Source organism: Emydura macquarii, unplaced genomic scaffold, assembly GCF_026122565.2.
Source record: "Emydura macquarii macquarii isolate MOO-44397 ecotype Brisbane River unplaced genomic scaffold, CSIRO-AGI_Emac_v2 contig_2924, whole genome shotgun sequence".
In the NCBI taxonomy this organism is placed as follows: Eukaryota; Metazoa; Chordata; order Testudines; family Chelidae; genus Emydura; species Emydura macquarii.
The window spans coordinates 4,707,216-4,724,512 of record NW_027133061.1 but is presented as its reverse complement, the minus strand read 5'-3'; the positions used below and the strand labels follow the sequence as shown (position 1 = coordinate 4,724,512).

The window sequence follows — 17,297 nt, the reverse complement described above, 5'->3', positions numbered from 1 at the left end:
TCACACCTAGGCCAGGAGGAAGCAGACAGAGAAGTCTGTGGTTGCAATGTGCTGGGTTAGCATAAGCCAGGTGTGCGGGGCAGAAGCCAGGGACCGAGAGCAGCTCTGCGGGTGACAGCGACGCCAAGGGGACTCAGACACTTCCAGGAGGAAGGTTGAGTGCGGGCAAGGCCAGCCTGCAGCATCGTTGGCAGCCTACGTGGGCATCACAGCAGGGAAGGCAAACGGTGCAGCAATGGGACACGCCGCTTCGCTGGGCAGGGCAGAGGCAGCTGCCCCAGGGACGGGCCCAGACACGCTCAGGCTTCAGCCGGGGGGAGGCGCTACTCCTGCTTTCCTGTCACTGGTGACTCCATGTATCAATGCCTGTTTGCACCGCATCAGCCCCCTTCCTTCACCTTCACGCACCTCCCAGGCAGGAGCCCCACTCGCCCCCGGCTCCGCTACCTCTGGGTGCTAATCTGCTGCCCTCCCATCTCCACTATCCCAGCCTCGAGCCCTCCACAGACCCTGCCTCTGCCCCTTAATCCCAGTGCGGTCCCGGGCTCTCACATACACAGCGCTCTGCCGATGCCCCTCACTCCCCACCTACAACCTCCCCCCAGGGCTACAGGCTTCCCCCCTTCCATCTTCTGCAACCCAGCGAGTTCCACCCCGAAGAGCCTAAGACAAATGACATACCACCCATCACACACCGGCTGCCACTGCAACAGAGGGTAAAACGTCCACTGACTTCTATGGAAGCAGGATCGGGTCCATTTTTGGAGCACCCCCTCACCCCCATGACAGCTGGGTCACTGGCGCTGCTGCAGAAAAGCAGACCCAGATCTGATTTGTGCCTCACTAGGAAAATAAAAGGGAAGCAAAATTATTTACCCCGGAGATGTGGCGTGTGTTTTCTTCAAAGGGCCAGAGAGCAGTCAGGATAGAACACTTTTATTGGGAGGGCCCTTAGCCGCTGGCCGAGCGGCAGATCACAACAGACCTCAGTCTCGGGCAAGAAAAGTACCTGACACAGTTATTAAAAGAGGATCCAGGCCTCTCGCCTACAAGCTGGTTTTAAAGAGGAAACAAAGTGAGGGTTTGGCTTTTAACTCTGTTTCCCTCCCCACAACTGGGCCATGACGGACAACGAAGGGTTCCAAATAAATACAGCTGAATGAAACGTTCCAGCCGGCAAATCAGAGCCTGACTTACCTGCCCCATACAGAGCTCTGGGCTTCCGGCTCGGCTCAAGTGGCTAATATCTTCCGTGAAGAGCCTGTTCTGAGAGTCCCTCCATTCGCTTCGGCCCACAAATGCCAGTCACAAGCCACCAGCTGTCCCCATCCCCCTGCCCTGGCTGAAATGTTGGCCCTGGAGCTGAGAGTCAAGCTGGGTGTTTTCCCTCTCACCCCTCATCCGCCAGTAACAAAGGGACAAATTAACCAGCAATCCTCAGCGTTAGGCCTCGGGGTCCCCCTACTGCCCCAGAACCTCTCATGGAGCCAGGCGGGCGCAAAAGTATTGGTCAACCCTTGGTTAATGGCACATAAGGAGGGACAGACCCTGGCTCCCGCCCCCAGAGCCAGGCTACGAGAAATCCTAAGCAGTAAGCAAGCAGTCCCTGAGTAGCTCTGGCGAATGCACGCAGAGGACAGGTCCATGGGGAGCTGGGGGGGGGGGGAGGGGATGCGCCCGTCACTTTCAGGGCAAGGCAGCCAAGCAGCGTAAGGAATTGATCCCCAGGCCCCCATGCCAGGCCCCACCCAAAACCCCTCGAGGTCACGGGAAAGACTTGGGTGGATTTCGGCTCAAGCCCAAGGGGCTGGGTTTCAGCACGGGGGGGCTGAGCCCTTCCCATGGAGAAGCTGGGCACTGACAGCCCAGGGCCACCTGGGCATACTGGCCTCAGGAGATGCAGGCGACAAAGCTCGTTGGCCTCGCTGAATCCAGCCTGCCGGGCTCCCTATGGGATCAGTTGCCAGGGGGTCCCGCGAACCTCCAGGATGCCAGGCTTGGGAGAGCACCTGCTTTCATTTATCAACAACAGGCCAGGCTCCCACAACAGGAAGCGGGGAGGGGGGACTGCGGGTCAGGATGGAGGGGCACTGGGAGAGTCAGGACGAGGGGGCGGTCTGGAAAAGCAGGGGGCTGCGGGTCGGGATTGAGGGGCATTGGTAGATGGTTGGAGGGGGCAAGGACCTGGCCCTGAGACCTTTCCCCACAGGCTCAGCAGAGGAGCCAAGGTGACCCTTGGGGATTGTAGATGATGGGGCTGGCTCGGAAGACGGCGACCCAACGGGACAGGCCAGGGAGAGGCTGGCGCGCTGGGAGGGGGAACTCTGGCTGCTGAGAGCCGGGCAGGGGGAAAGGCCAGCTGGGAACAGAGCAGCGCAGAAAACGCCGTGCATGAGAGCGTGTCGCCGAAGCACCGCTGCCCCAAGGGGGTCGCTCTGCCCGTCCTGGCAGGAGCTAAACAGTCACCTCCAAGGGACACCTCAGTGCATGCTCCCCTCAGCCACAGAACGGCCCCCATACACCGATCCCTCTGCAGCCAGGCCAGGAGAGGGGAGCTGGGCTGGTGTGCGAAGGCTCACACAGACTCCTGCTGGGATCAGGGCAGGAGCCCCATCCTTGGGCCCCTGGCAGGGGCATCGCAAACCCAGCGTCTCGAGTCCTGCACCACTCCCCACGGGAGGAGGGGAGAGGACAGTCCAGGGGGGAAGGGAAGGCGCCGCCCGTCAGAGCTTGAAGATCTCGTCCTCCTGGTCCCGCAGCGTGGCGGCCCGCGTGGTTTTGGTGAGCGGCACGGGGCCCAGCAGGCAGCGCTGGTGAGTGGGAGGAGAGGGCTCGCTCCGACGGGAGAAGGTCCTGCTGGCTCCTGGCTCGGCCCCGGCGATTCTGCAGGGAGAGAGGAGGGGGTTAGACCTCGGAGAAGGAATGGCCACGCGGACGCACCCTGCTCGGGGTGTCTGAACCGGCACAGTGCCCTCTGCTGGGGCTGGGACAGATCCAGGGAAGACCCCCCCCCGGGGTAGCAAGAAGCTGCAGGTCAAGGTTTAGGGGCTGGAAGCTTGTTCAGCTGCAGAGATCTTCAACCTGGGCAACGGCGCCATCTAGTGGCCACAGAGACTAGTCACTGGCAAGCAGCAGCCCACTCATTAGCCCAGCCGGCTCCCTAGCCCAGGCCTCAGCGGCCCAGCTGTATGTCAGGCACACAGACTTGCAGGCCAGAAGAAGGGCCTTCCCCGTACAGCACCTGACGGAGGGCCGTACCGTTGTCACAGGCTCTGCGCCGCGCTGGCCGTTCATCCCTCCTGCAGCACTGCGAGGGGATGAAAACTGCCAAGCGGCTTCTAATAATCTGTTTCCAAAGCACCGGGGGGAGTTCTGCCCACGATCCACAGGGACGCAGGTGCTGACAGATCGGATCAGATCCATTGGCGATGGACTCCCACCTCCCGCTCCCACCACCGCCCCGACCTCTATTCACCACAGCCCCCATTCGGGCACTGCCCGTCAGCTTTGGGGGCTCCTGGTAAAGTCTGCTCCTTGCGGGGGGCAGCAGTCTAGAGGGTGGGCCGGGGGGGGATCTCACAAGCTTTGGCGCTGGACTCCTTTACTTTGATGAACGTGGTGCCTGATTTGACGGGGTTTTAATTTCTCCCTCCCCGTCAAGGGGCAGGTAAAACCTGCATTGGGGGCACTCAGGCATCGCTACGCCCCCTACAGGAGGGGGCTGGCACTTGGGGGGTCATCTCACCCTGTAGCAGCCCCACAGAGGATACAAGAGCGAACACAAAGGCAGCCAGCAGAGATTCTCCTTTAGCGCAAGTGGCAGGGGCCTACAAGCCGGAGCAGCAGGTCTGGGATTCAATCCCCTGTCCATACAGCCCAGGCACTGTGTTGGTTACTTAGCGCTACAGTAACCTCAAGGTGGGACTCACGCAATCTCCCCCTCCTGCAGCTTCTTCACCGCGGCCTTCTTGGACAGGCTGATCTCCGAGTCGAGCTTCCGTAAGAAATCCGTGGCTGAGAGGTCGTGGCAGGGAGTGACACCTGCGCTGGGCACGGAGCTATTTTTCAGTGCTGGCTTCTCCTCTCCCATGGCGGGCTGCCGGGCTCCTTCCTCCGCCTCCTCTTCCTCCAGGTCTAAGCCATTCACCATCTCCTTGGGCTCCACCAGGATGGGGATGTGCAGCGTCGTCTTGAGGAAGATGGAGTCACTGGTGTACAGCCGGTTCGCTCGTTTGATCTGCTCCATCTGGGAAGGGACCACAAGCACCTGTAACCCCTCCAGGCCTGGGACAGACATTACCAACCTCCTTCTCTATACAACAAGAGAACAACTGGCTCTGATCTGGGGCCTACTCCCCAAAGCCCCTTTACAGGCTGGATGCCTAACATGACAGTGCCACCAAAATGCAGCCACCAAACAGAACACCGGGCGATGAGGGAAAGTTTGTGTGTTCAGACGGATCTGGGCTGCAGATGCGGGGTTTATGCTAGCAGGGAAAAGGTTTAGAGGGTTGCTGAAACTTGAATGTCAGGGGAAGGAAACTGAATGTGCTGCAGGGGGATGGGGTTCAATGAACCCAGGCCAGGACTGTGCTCTCCCGCTGGAGGGGAGAGGGACGTGCCATTGTCAAGTATGCTAGTAGGCCTGCCCCTGCCTGTCTCTTACACCCAGCCAGGAGGTGGGTGAGAGGGAGACAGCCTGGAAGTCCATCACCATGGCATGTGCCTCAGCTCCAGCCCAGAGACCCTCCCTTCTACCTGATTGGCTGCTCGTTGGGCCCCTGAGAAATGAGCTGGCAGATTCTCAGCATCAGCCACACAAACACAGCCGGCCCCCCTGGCTGGTAGCCCCAGAGACAGCTCCCCTCTTTCCCTGTCCTTTCAGCTGCAGGGCAGGAGCACATCAGCAGGGGGCAACATGCATGTGTGGGGCAGAGAGGGGGAGAGATTGAACTGGGGCTGTCAAGATTCAAACTGCTGCGCTCCCACGGTCAGCCACCCACTGCCTGACCATGCGGCAGACTGCAACGCAAGGTTAACCCAGGGGAGGATTTCACTCCCACCACCAGGAAGGTTTCTGCAGCAGAAACCGTTTCCGTGTGAAAGCCACATGAGGCCACTAGGAACAGAAAGCTGCCAAAACAGGAAATGAGAAGGGCGTGAGTGCATTACCAGGGTCACATCAGCCTCAGGACAGAGGAGACAGCAGCAGGGCGGTGGAGGGGGAAGAAAGCAAGAAAGACAGCAATTGCAGGATAAGAGCCCTTGGCCCAGGCTGACCCAGACATTCAGCCCTCCCAAGCAGCCACCCAGACACCCACAGCCCCAGGGACTCCAGTGGGGTGCCTGCTCAGAGTCCTGTGATCAAGACCCTGGCTTGTAGACTCCTAGGGGCAGGGACTGTGTCTTTGATTTTGCAGCCAAGTCCCTTGCACTGCTCTGGAGCTGTATGAATTGTTATGAGTCATTACGTGTATTGCAATAGCACCTAGGAGCCTCAGCCAAGGACCAGGAGACCCCACTGTAGGGGGATCAGAGGTGCCTGGATTCCAGAGGGGGTGACTCCTCCCAGGAGACCTGGCTCCCCAGTTCCATAGCTCCATCCACCCTACTCCTCTCCCAGAGCCCAGGATCCTGGCACTCCGTCCCCTGCTCCAACCATGGGACCTCACTGCGTTCCTCCTGCAAGCGGCTCTCCACCTTTCCAGATGACTGCACCCCTTCCAGGAGTTTGATTTGTCTTGTGGACCTCAAGTTTCACCTCCCTTAAAACACTACCTGCTTACAAAATCAGACACAAAAATACAAACGTGTCACAGCGCACTAGGGCTGGAAAATGGCTGACTCTCATTTTTACCACAGAATTATAAAATAAATCAATGGGAACATGCAGTGCGTACCACACAGAGCAGCGTCAACAAGTCATTGTCTGAAATTTTAGCCTGTCGTGACTTCGTTAGTGCTTTTTAAGTAGCCTGATGTAAAACCAGGCAAGTGGCTGGCTGAGCTGATGGACCCCCTGGAAGAGCTCTGCGTGCCCCCAGAGGTACAGGTAGGCCTGGCTGAGAACCACTGCCCTGGATCACAATGAGACGCTGCCCCGCAGACCTACCGTGACCCCATACTTGAGTGCCAGCCCCTGCAAAGTGTCCCCCGGCGCCAGGCGATGTTCCACCCTCCTCTGCCTCACCGGGGAGCAGGTCGACTTGACGAGGCTGCCGTAGGACCGGGTCCGGCTGCCGCACAGCAGCCCAGCCTCTCCAGGGAGCCCCTGTCTGGAGGGAGAGGCCATCCCTGCCCCCCAGACAGTGGGGCACCAGTGCGGGCAGCCGAGGTGCCTGGCCTCGGGAAGGATCACGCCTCCTGCCAGCACCCCCTTTTCTGAGGGGCGCTCATGGCAGGACCCCCCCGAGCAGAGTAAACAATGCCCCACCCCCACTCCTGCCCCCCCCACAAAGGTCTCTGCTTTGCTGCGTGTTCTCCCCACCCCTCAGCTTTCACTCCAGGGCTCAGAAGGGGGGGGGCCGATTTCCGCCCCACACAGCAAAACCCACTCCGCAGAGGTGGGGGAGGGGGTGCACGGTAGATCCCCCCAATTTCCTCCCCGCCCCTTACGCCGGAGAGGAATAAAAAGGGGGGGGGGCGTGCCCTCAATCTCCTCTGCCCCCCGCCCCCTTCGTTACCGGGGGGATTTCCTCCCTCCCCGCCCCCCAGCGATCCCGCCGCCCCCTGCCCACTCGCCCCCTGCAGAGCGGCCAGCGTCCGCAGCAGCGCGCAGCCTTGGGGCAGCCAGTCCGCAGCAGCCCGGCCCCGCAGCTGAGCGCCGCGAGGTGCGGGGCAGCCCCCTCCCCTTCCACCCCGCGCGAAGGCCTCTGGGAAATGTAGTTTCTCCCTGGCTAGCTGCCCCCGCCCCCCAACAATGCTCCGCCCCTCTGGGAACCAAGGAGGAGGCACGGCAAGGAACAACTCACCCTCCCCCCCACACACACCCCAACCCAGCCACTAACCTCGTCTAGGCGGAGAGGAGACACACGGTCCGGGACTACATTTCCCAGCATGCCCCGCGCCCTCCCTGCCTCCCTCACTCTCGACGCATCACGGGAGCTTTAGTCCAAGGCGCCCCGAGGCATGCTGGGAAAGGTTATACCGGAAGTTGACTCAAACCGGAAGTGCTGGGTCCGGCGGTGGCCCCCGGTGGCCAGTTCCCATGGTTACCGCTAGCAGGGGGTCCGGCCCTCCGGGGGCGCCGCCATGTCCTTCAAGCGGGAGGGGGATGATTCGGGCCAGCTGAACGTGCTGCAGGTGAGTGGGTCGGACACCCCGTCTCCGCAGGGCGGCCCCCGGCAGGTGCCCAGAGCGACCCCCGGCCCCCACCCCAGTTCCCCGGTTCACCCCCATCCCCAGAGCCGTCCCCGATCCCCCCAGCTACTCTCTAGCCCCCATCCCCAGAGCGAACCCCCCGGCTCCTGGCTGCCCCCCATCCCCTGAGCGACCCCCCAACCCCCTCAGCTCGCCCCCCAGACCCAGAGCGATCCCCCAATCCCCTCGGTTTCCCCAAACTCCGTCGCTGCCCCCCCCTCCCAGCCCCCTTCCCAAACTCCTCGCCACCCCCTGTTTCCCCCCAACCACCCCCACCGCCACTCTCCCAATCCCTAGAGTGATCCCCCAACACTTGGCCTCTGGCTCCATCCCTGCTGCCCTGGCTTCTAGTCCCAGCATTGCCATTGACCTGCTGGACAACCTTGAGCAAGTCATTGCCCCACTCTGTGCCTCAGTTTCCCTATCTGTAAAATGGAGTTAATGATACCAATCACCTTTGTGAAGCGCCCTGAGACCCACTGATGAAAAGCACGAGATAAGATCTAGAGATTATTATTCATCTGTGCTCACCTGGCTGCCAGTTATTCTGCTGCCCACACCAGAGAGAGTCCTCAGTAACACGGCCTGTTCATTTATTCAGAAAAGAAGAGTTGCGGATCTGCTGGCGAACTACATCCCCGAGGATGAGGCGCTGTTGCTAAGGAGTGGCAGGTGTGTTAGATCAATTTCACGACAAGCAACATGGTTCTGAAAAGACCGTGTGCATAGGGATTGGGTCAGATATGAATCTTTGAATCAGTTCAATTAATTAATTAGTGTATTTATTTATTTTGGGGTCTGAAGCTGCAAAATTGGCAGTGTGGCCTAATGCACATAGTACGGAGTGGGAGACAGGCACCTGGGTTCTCTTCCCAGATCAGCTACAGACCTGCTAGGTGTCCTTGGGTAGTGCCCTTCATCACTCTGTGCCTCAGTTTCTCCATCTGTAAAATGGAGATAACAATACTGCCCTTCCTCTATAAAGTATTTTGAGATCTACTGATGGAAAGCAGTAGATAACAGTTAGCTAGGGGTTGTTGTTTGTTATTAAATTCAGATCTAGATTTCCAATGCCCCAGCATTCAGGAATGTTTTGTGCCGGCCCTTCATAAAAATGGGGATGGTCTGTAAAACATAGACCCGGACCCAACTTTGGATTTCAAACACAACCAAATTCCAGGCTGCTGGGATCTGGTCTGTGTATCGAGGCTGATCTGGGGATTTTTATTTTAGTTGTCATTTTGGCATTGCAGTTCCCACTTCTCTTCAGATGTAAAAGAGCACGTACCCCCGAGAGAGCCTCTGGCTAATATTACAGACTAAGACAGGTTGGATCGGTATTCAGACTTTTGGATGTCTGTGAGAGAATAAGCACTGTCCAGTGGCTGCGGAGCCTGGAATTTTGGGTTCAGTTCTTGACTCTCCTTGGTTGAGACTTTCGTTCTGCTGACCTGTTTCCCCAACTGCAAACTGAGGATAACAAAACAGAGGGCGTGTGATCCAGCATCCAGGGCATTGGAATGGAAGGCATTGTCTGCACAGCTCTGTCGTTAGCGGAGAGCTCTCCCTTTGACATAATGAGTGGGGTTAGCTATGTTGGCAGGAGAGCGTTTCCCATCAACATAGAGCTGTCCACACCGGCACTTTTGTCGGTGAAACTTATGTCAGTCAGCGGAGTGTTTTTTCACACCTCTGACCAACAAAAGTAGACATAGCCTGACAACCATGGCAATTGAGTCTAGTGGAAATATAACTAGTGTCTCTTCCGACTCAGTATTACCAACTAACTGTACTGTGTCTCTTAACGCTGATGGGAAGGGCTGGGCCCATCTGCCCTAGCAGGTGTGGCGGGGAGGAGGTTAATCCCGGCTTGATATGACTGTCTTACTGTCTTATCTCGTCTTTCTCAGATATGCCTGCACAGTGTGTTTCCACCGTCCGGTCTTTGACACGCTTGACATGCTGACGGTCCACAGGACCGGGAAGAAACACATAGCTAGTAAGTCAGCCCTAAGGGCTCAGTTGCTCAGAGAGCTGCAGATCCTGGGTTCCTGGGGACAGTGCAGGAGGAAGGAAGAGTCCAGCTTGACTCTCAGAGCTCAGGGGCGGTTGGTGGTGCTGGTAGTTAGAAGGGCTGTCTTATCACCGACATAGAGCTGCCAGGCTGGATCAGTCCCAAGATCCTTCTCGACCTGTATTCTCAGCCAGGAGCTTCAGCTGCAGCTGTGAGTAGCAAATGTGGGATAATCTGCCCCTCACATAGGGCTCTTCCTGGTGTCTCATAGTTAGAGAGCAGCTAAAGTTGCGCTTGATCCCATACAGAATCTGTGCCCTGGAGTCTCGGAGAGACAATAGACATGAGCCCCATGATGCTATTTATAGAGGTGCCTTTCAGGGCTGAGCTATGTGGAACTGTCTGTCTGCCTTGGGAGAAGGACAGACGGAGATGACCCTGTGAGGTTTGGACCTTTACGGTGTTTGGGTTGCTCAAAGCCATCCCCCTGAGACACGGAGGGAGGTGCAGTCCGTGCCAGCCCAAATCACCAGCCACTTGGGCAGCCCTTTGGTGATGTGCTCCCAGCTGGGCAGCAGACTACCTGGCGAGGAGTCTCGCTGCCTGGATTAACCTGTGTCTGTCTCTGTGTGTGCCCCAGGCCTGCAGACGTTCTACGGGAAGAAGCGGTCGCATGAGAACGAGGTGCAGAAGCGGCAGCAGCAGGAGTTCCTGCGGGCAGAGGAGGCGGGCACACAGGTTGGCATATGCAACTCGTTGGAGCCCCTACCACGACCTTTACCGGACTGGCGATCCTGAGCTTGTCTGTGTTTCCTTTATGGTCTTGCGTGCCCTGCACCCTTGCTGGCTCAGACCAGGAAGATTGCCCAGAATGCTTTGCTGAAAGCCTCTCCCTATAGCAGCTGCTGCCGAAAGAACAGGTAATACCCGTGGGTTCTCTGCCGGCTCGGGTCGCGAGTTCACCATGGCATGTGGGGCTGCTCTGAGAGCCAGGCACAGCATTGGCAAGGTCTTTGCTGCTGGGTAGCGCCACCACCTGCTGGAGAGCTGCCCCACAGCCAGCTCTTCTGCCTTGTTCCTCTTTCCGGGCCGTTCGCCCCACTGGAGTCAGTTAGCGTAGCTCCAGGGACATCTGTGGCCCAGTGCTGACTTACACCAGCTGAGGATCTGGCCCTGAATCCTTAAACTGGTCATTTTCCTGGTGGGCCAGGCTCCATGTGTAGTGGGAATGGGTTCAAAGGCGGGAGGATTGCCAGTCTCTTCCATGCTTGCTTTATATTTCAGCAGCAGAACTTGTATCATGTTAAGGCACCAGCTTTGCAAAAAAGTGTGGGACGTGGGTTCTATTCCCAGCCCTAGTTGTTTAGGGCAGAGGACTAGGATTAAGGATGCCTGGATTCTCTTCCCAGCTGTGGGAGGGGAGTGGGTCTGGTGGCTAGAACAGTGAATTGGGGGTCCTGGGTTCTGTGCCCAGCTGCGCCACTGACTTGGTCACTGCCCCTCTGTGCCTCCGTTTCCCCATCTATAACACAAGCATAATATTTACTTCCCCTATGTGGGGAGTTGTGCAGGTTACTCCCTGTCCAGAAGTCGCTTTGGGATCCTCTGGTAGATGGTGCTCTAGACAGCAAGAAGCTATCCCTGATTGTTACTGTGGCCATGCACAGTGGGCAGCCGGTCGCCACTAATCTCAGGAGACCTGCCCTCTGTTTTAGGTCCGATGGGAGCAGCTCAAATGTTAGTTCTAGGATGGAGCCTGCTGCCCCCGCTGCCTCCATGGGTGCTTTTGGGAAGCAACCAGCAGAACCTGAAAGCTCCTTGACGAGAGGTGAAGAGGGATCTGCTGCTGCCGATGGCCCAGCCTCCACACAGCTTCCTGGACACGCCGGCCCTCAAGCAGGTACAACCAGCCTGAGGTGCTCTGGGGTCTTGCCCCTTCCTCTGAGGCGCTCGTGGACAGTTAGATGGAGCATTTGCCTGTCCCACTGCAGCAGCTCGTATGTTTCAGCAATCCTTGGGAAATTCCATTGCTCTTGTCTGCTGGTTAGGGCGGGGAAGCTGGGAGCCAGGACTCCTGGGTCCTCTCCCCAACTCTGGGAGGACAGTGGAGTCTAGTGGCTAGAGCAGGGGGGCCTATGTGTCAGAACTTTTGGGGTCTCTTACTGTCCCCACCATTGATTTACTATGTTGTCTTGGGGCAAATCCGCAGGCCTCGGTTTCCCTTGGAGGTGCAAGATGTCAGGTTTGTAAGTGGTGTTACAGATTATTGTAGAAATGCAAAGCGCTGTTACACCCATTGTGGGAGCTCCCTGATCTCAGCCTCCCGCAAGCTGCCGGTTCGGCTCAGAAGCACACGCGTCCAGAGAGGGGACGAGCTCTCCGCAGAGCTGCCAGTGGGCAGTGATGCTCCATCCCGATCTTCCAAGGCCTCGCAGCCTCATCTGGCCCCCTTCCTCTCGTTCTAGATTTGCAGAAGGAACCTGCTGCAAGGATCAAGAGAGGCAGCAAAGGAAAATCCTCCCCGTCTGCCCAGCCCGGAGCCATCAGCCCTGAGAAGCGCCAAGCCCTGGAGCACTATCTCCTGCTCAGGAGGTGAGCTGGCTTTTGCCTGTTCCCTTCCCTTCCCCCCATTCCCCCTCCCCACACACACACACACGTTGGCAGGGGTCTGATCCCTGGGACTCAGCTCAACACTCAACAAAGGGAAAAGCCCCCTAAGTCCCATCCAGCCCATTGCTGAGAGCCAGCACAGGGGCATTTCCTGCTCCCTATCTTCCATGGCTCTGCCCAGTCTAGTTCTTGGGCTCTCAGGCATGCATGCACTCCCACACAGCGTTCCTCACCCATCCGTCTCCCAATGCTTTACAAAGGGACAGCTATCCCCACTTCACATGTGGAGGGAAACTGAGGCACGGGGAGTGGGATGGAGTGACTGGCACTGACAGAATTGGTTATAGAACCCAGGGGTCCTGGCTCCTAGTCCTGTGCCCTGTCAATGGAGAAATCATCTCCTTAGCACCATCCTTCAGTCTTTTTAAATTGGCGTCCACTTGTCCTGGTGTTTGTAATTCTCTGTCTGTCTGTCTTTCCTTCCCTCAGCTCAGGCTGGATCCAAGACCCTTCCGGCAAGTGGGTGAAAGACGAGAATGCAGAGTTTGACTCTGATGAGGATGAGCCGCCGTCCAGACTTCCCAGCCTCTCCAGTTAGCGGGATACCCCCGGGAACCAGGCCCGGTACTGCACTACACTGACCGATCTCTTGGACTGGAGCTGGCAGGGTGATTGGCAGAGAGGGGCAGACAGGGATGGCCTGTCTGCATCTTCCCAGCTATCCTCATGGCTCTGCCTCTGTGACTTTGACTTCGGATATAAATCACCAGGGAAGAAGGATGTTTCCAAATGGTTCCTAGAAACCCCCATCGCCACCTCACCATATCCACGGACACTGCTGGGGCCACTCGTGGGAGCCACCATGTCGCCACTGCCGCAGCTTCCCAGCACAAGTCCCGCTCTTTCAATGGGGGTGAGATGTAGCTTCCGGGGGGATGCAAAGGAAAGCAGGGAGTGCTGGAGGAAGTCAGTTCTTTGGGCTCATCTGGCATCTTTCAACCCAGGATCGTAAAGCATCTTCCAGGGGGAGGCAAGTATCACGCCCCTTTTATGTGGGGAAACTGAGGCACAGACTGGAAGCAACTTGTCCATGGGACCCCAATGTGCCTGGCACTGCACCGACACAGACCAAAGAGATGCTTCCTGCCCCACAGAGCTCACTAGAAAATGCTCTCTCCTAACAGGCAATTCTGTGCTTTTTCTTTTTTTCCTGTGGTTGAAAAGTCCATCTTAAATTTGAATTGGCTTCTCCCTGCTCTGTGGTAGTGGCTTGGTAAATTAAAAACCACGCCGATGTCTTCTGTTCTCCTACTTCCTGTGTCCTATTCTGCAGCAGCCCGCTGTCAAGGGGGCAGCTTCCTGTTGGCATTACATTGATGCGTCATTTAAAAAATATATATTAGCGAACACACGTGGTGACAGAAAAAAGCCGGTGTTCTCTACGAGGTGTTCTAGCACCCTGAGCATTTAACACCAAGCATGGGCTTAAATGCTTTGCTGGACCAGGGAGCTAAAATGATTAATATTATTTATTTGGTGTATTACAGTATAGCTTAGAAATCCCAGTCATGAACCAGGACCCTGCTGTGCTAGGTGCTGTACATTATTTATTAGGTATACTACGGTATTACCCGTAGCCCATGACCCTATGGCATTAGCACTATACAAACACACAACAGACAGATGCTCCCTGCCTCCCAGAGCTCAGTCTCCCACTTGGTTTTCTCCTTTAGCCCTCAGGGCTCCTAGACCAATCATAGAAACGCAGAGGCCAGATCATCTTCCTTCCTAGGCCACGTTCAGGCTGGTGTAACTCCACTGCCTTCAGCGCGCCACACCTGATTGGCACCAGCGGGTGAGAAGAGAACAATTTGTTTCCCACTGACCTGTCTGAGTTTTCCAGGTTGAATCAGCCCTCGATCTGCGCCCTGGCCCGTTCCTATCCCCATTCACCACCTCCCTGGCCCAGCACCCTCCCTTCTCGGGCCGCATCAAGGGCTTGGGGTTGGCCCCTCCAGGTGCCCTAGCTCCTGTTCAGTTTTCTAGCCACCACACATACTGGCGGATCTCAGAGCCTGATGGCCTTACAGGGCACTGGAGCCACTAGCCACTCACTGGGAGAGCAGCCCAGGCCACAGCAGCTGTTTGAATCCCGAATTCCCAGCTACTGCTCCTGCTCCTGCTCCCCTGGGTTTCCAACACTCGTTAATAGCAGCTTGAACTCTCCCAGCTCTGGTGACTCAAGCAGGGGGCGGGCAGTCTGGTCTCCTGGGTTCTCTTCCCAGCTGTGGGAGGGGAGCGGGTCTGGTGGCTAGAACAGTGAATTGGGGGTCAGGACTCCTGGGTTCTGTGCCCAGGCATGAGCACGGGGCCTGGGACACAGGACACCGGCACTCTCTTCCTGGCTGTGCTACTGACCTGCTCTATGACCTTGGGCAAGTCCCTTGCCTTCCCTGTGCCTCAGTTTCCCCTTCCCACCTTCTGTGTGTCTGGTCTATTCAGACTGTGAGCTCTTTAGGCCAGGGGCTGTCTCTTGCACTGGGTCTGCAGCACCCGGCATGAGGGGTCCCTGACCTAGGCGCCACTGTCAGCCAGTGATAAATCTAAATCTCTACAGGGGCAACGTTTCTTCTCTGGCGGCATCTGCTCCACTGCACGGAGGGGAGGAGCATGGGGCTGGGTGCCGGCATGAAAGGGATCAGGCTGCAGGGAGAAGGACCTGCTCTGGGTGCGGCCACAGGCCCACACATTCCCCTGGCCGGGGCTGGAGTCCCCTCTGGGGCCTGCTGGGCTCAGTGGAGCTGACTGCGGGCAGAGGGGACTCACCACCCAGCAGGTTGGCTTGGGCACCAAGAAAGGACAGAGAGGGCAGGCGGGCACCATCCCAGCAGTGGGAGCAGGCTCCCCTTGTGTGAGGCTGGCTTGATCTGGCTAATCCCATGTGAGCCTCCCCGCCCCGCCGCACACACCCGAAGGACAGCTGCCTGGCCCGCTATAATAGGTTGTTTCCAGCGGCTAGATGTGTAAATTTTAGGGCTTATAACCTTTCCGGCTGGGTGGGGGGCAATGCGACGCGCTTGACTGGTAGCCAGGGGGACAGTGGTGGGGGAAGGGGAGCATTGTGGGTAGGATCACAGGAGCCTTTGTCTAGCTGAGGAAGAGGAGAAGGCAGGCAGGGGGGGTGCCATTGTCGGGTGATAGGATCTAGCCCCGCTTGCTGGGTGCGGGGGACTGGAAACCCTTGGCCTTGTTCCTCTCCTCCTTGAGGGTGACGTCCGCGTTGTCCCGTAACCCGATCGCCCTCGCTCCGTTTCACGGGCTGATCTCAGGGGTATAAATACACCAGGCACGGGGCACTTGGCCGCGGCGCTGCCTGCCTGCCTGCCATCGGCCTTTCCCACTGCAGCTTAGCCACTGTCTCCTGAGCAGGCAGCAGCCTGGGCAGGGAGGGCAGTGCCATAGGGCAGCGCCATTTTGGGCTTGTGCCCGCTCTGGATGCTGCAGCTCCTGTTACTGCCCCTGCCCTGCTGCTCACCCAGCACCTTTGGAGGCAGCCAGAACTCAGTGGCAAAGGCCCCATGCTTTAGCCTCCAGCATCCACCTGAGCACGGGCGCAAGCCAAAGCTGATGGCTCCTCACCTCCTCTCCGCTGTGACACGGCGTGCCCTGCTCCGCCTACCCCACCCCCCACCTATCCTGCCCTGGGGTCCAGCTGCAGCGGGGCAGCTGCCCCTGAGGGGTTGGTGGGACTGGATGCGGGGGGGGCCTCATCCGGTACTGGCCCCCCCAGAGGCTCCCAAGATACTTTGCCCTCAGCATACCTCCCTCTGAGCATCGAAAAGCAAGTGATAGAGGCAGGGCAGGATCAGCAGCCCCATACTACCGAGGGGGAAACTGAGGCACAGAGGGGCTTGCCCTAGGGTTGCACAGGAGTCAGTGGCAAAGCAGGGAATAGAACCCAGGTGTCCTGACACCTCCCCACCCCCACTCTAACCACTGGGCCATGCTGCCCCCCATTTAAAAAGCTCTTGCGCCTCTGCTCTGATTTGCCCCTTCCCCTTGCATTGGGCAGGACTCATCAGACCTGCGAATGGAACCCAAGCGTCCCTTCTCCCCCTGAGACGTGCGGCTCTGCAGCAGGCAGGTTTGGCCAACATCTGGAAGGGGGCCAAGAGCCAGCCCAGCACCATAGCCCCCATGCAGTGCTGCCCCCTGTTGGTGCTGCGAGGGGGATGCCCGTGGCCACCTGTGCAGGGACCCAGCCGAGTGACTGTCCTGGCGAGAACCCTGCCAGCTGCCCAGACCCCGTCCCCCTTCTCCCCTCCCGTGCGCCTCCATCAGTCATCCCTGCTCCTCGCGGCCCGGGGCCGCGGCCCTTTGATGCTGAGTAACACGCACAAGTGTGAGCTGCGCTACTTGTTTATGAGGCTGGCCGCCCCGGGCAGGGCTTAGCGTGGCACCGGACACACCTGCTGACTAATGCCCCCCTGCCCCCCACGGCCCTGGGCGTGACGGCTGCGGCGACAGGGAGGGGGTCAGCGCTCCACATTACCATATAAGCCCGTCAGTCGGCTCCCAGCTGGGCCCCTTCCCCTCTGGACGCTGAGCCAGGGCAGCCATCCCGGGCATGCGAGGCCAGCCACATTGCCTCCACCCCCACCTGCGGCTGCCCCGCCGTGGAGCCTGGATCCGAGCTCCTTCCACCCAGGAGCGTTTGTTTCCCAGGCTCCCCGGCCCTGCAGTCAGGGTGACAGTGGAGGGGAGGTCCCCAGGACCACAACCACCCCCCTCGTGGCGGGTGCAGCCCCTGTCGGGCAGCGGGATGGGGTCTGTAACGAGGGATGATTGCAGTGAGGTCCAGCCGTCAGGCGCGAGGCTGGAGGGGAAACCTGGGCCAGAGGGGCTCCGACAGCTCAGAAGTGAGGCTGCCGGGCTAAGTGCCCCAGGGGATGCCCCCCCCCGTGCCATGGTGCCCCTTGATTCTCAGCACCTCTGGCAGGAAGTGGGGGAGATGCAGGGGGCAGCCTTGAAATGGCCCTACAGCCCCCAGGGTTCGGCGAGGCTGGCGCGGAAGCTGCGCTAGGCCCTGGACAAGCAGAGCCGGGGCAGCCCTGTGGGAAAAGCAAGGGGGTCAGGTTAGCAGCGCCGGCACCCCAGAGGCAGAGTGCTCCAGCGGGGCGGGGTCTCCCCAGGGCCACGGGCTCCAGGCCCTATTCCACTAAGGGGTGAGCTTAGGTTATCCACATCCCCTCTCCACACCTCGGTTTCCCCTCCCACCCCTTGGCGAGTTACAGGGTGAACGCCGTGGGGCAGG

The 17,297-nt window shown here is 58.6% G+C and overlaps 2 protein-coding genes across 4 annotated transcripts; one reads left to right on the top strand and one right to left on the bottom strand.

The window, feature by feature from the left end:
- Positions 1-920: 920 nt before the first annotated feature.
- On the bottom strand, positions 921-7,101 carry LYSMD1 (LysM domain containing 1). 2 transcript variants are annotated; one of them, XM_067569721.1, is made up of 3 exons: positions 7,008-7,101; positions 3,930-4,246; positions 921-2,883 (listed from the first exon to the last, which is right to left on the bottom strand). In XM_067569721.1, the coding sequence occupies exons 1-3, from the start codon at positions 7,056-7,058 to the stop codon at positions 2,724-2,726; spliced, it is 528 nt and encodes a 175-aa protein (XP_067425822.1). In that variant the 5' UTR covers positions 7,059-7,101; the 3' UTR covers positions 921-2,723. The 2 variants fall into 2 exon arrangements, with proteins under 2 accessions (XP_067425822.1, XP_067425821.1); XM_067569720.1 differs by lacking the exon at positions 7,008-7,101 and adding an exon at positions 6,113-6,443.
- A 40-nt stretch (positions 7,102-7,141) lies between these two features.
- Positions 7,142-13,281, top strand: SCNM1 (sodium channel modifier 1). 2 transcript variants are annotated; one of them, XM_067569719.1, is made up of 8 exons: positions 7,142-7,302; positions 7,961-8,031; positions 9,270-9,358; positions 10,014-10,112; positions 10,194-10,293; positions 11,089-11,273; positions 11,839-11,965; positions 12,478-13,281. In XM_067569719.1, the coding sequence occupies exons 1-8, from the start codon at positions 7,252-7,254 to the stop codon at positions 12,530-12,532; spliced, it is 777 nt and encodes a 258-aa protein (XP_067425820.1). In that variant the 5' UTR covers positions 7,142-7,251; the 3' UTR covers positions 12,533-13,281. The 2 variants fall into 2 exon arrangements, with proteins under 2 accessions (XP_067425820.1, XP_067425819.1); XM_067569718.1 differs by having other exon boundaries at positions 7,144-7,302; positions 12,473-13,281.
- The last annotated feature ends 4,016 nt before the right edge of the window (positions 13,282-17,297 follow it).

Bases quoted from the DNA above. Each gene is read 5' to 3' on its own strand.
- LYSMD1 (XM_067569720.1), bottom strand. From the start codon at position 6,292: ATGGCCTCTCCCTCCAGACAGGGGCTCCCTGGAGAGGCTGGGCTGCTG. The intron at 4,247-6,112 runs GTAGGTCTGCGG...GTCCCTTCCCAG, and splicing joins CACTCAAGTATGGGGTCACG to ATGGAGCAGATCAAACGAGC. The intron at 2,884-3,929 runs GTGAGTCCCACC...CTCTCCCTGCAG, and splicing joins CTGCAGGAGGGGGAGATTGC to AATCGCCGGGGCCGAGCCAG.
- SCNM1 (XM_067569718.1), top strand. From the start codon at position 7,252: ATGTCCTTCAAGCGGGAGGGGGATGATTCGGGCCAGCTGAACGTGCTG. The intron at 7,303-7,960 runs GTGAGTGGGTCG...TCATTTATTCAG, and splicing joins GCCAGCTGAACGTGCTGCAG to AAAAGAAGAGTTGCGGATCT. The intron at 10,113-10,193 runs TTGGCATATGCA...GTTTCCTTTATG, and splicing joins AGAGGAGGCGGGCACACAGG to GTCTTGCGTGCCCTGCACCC.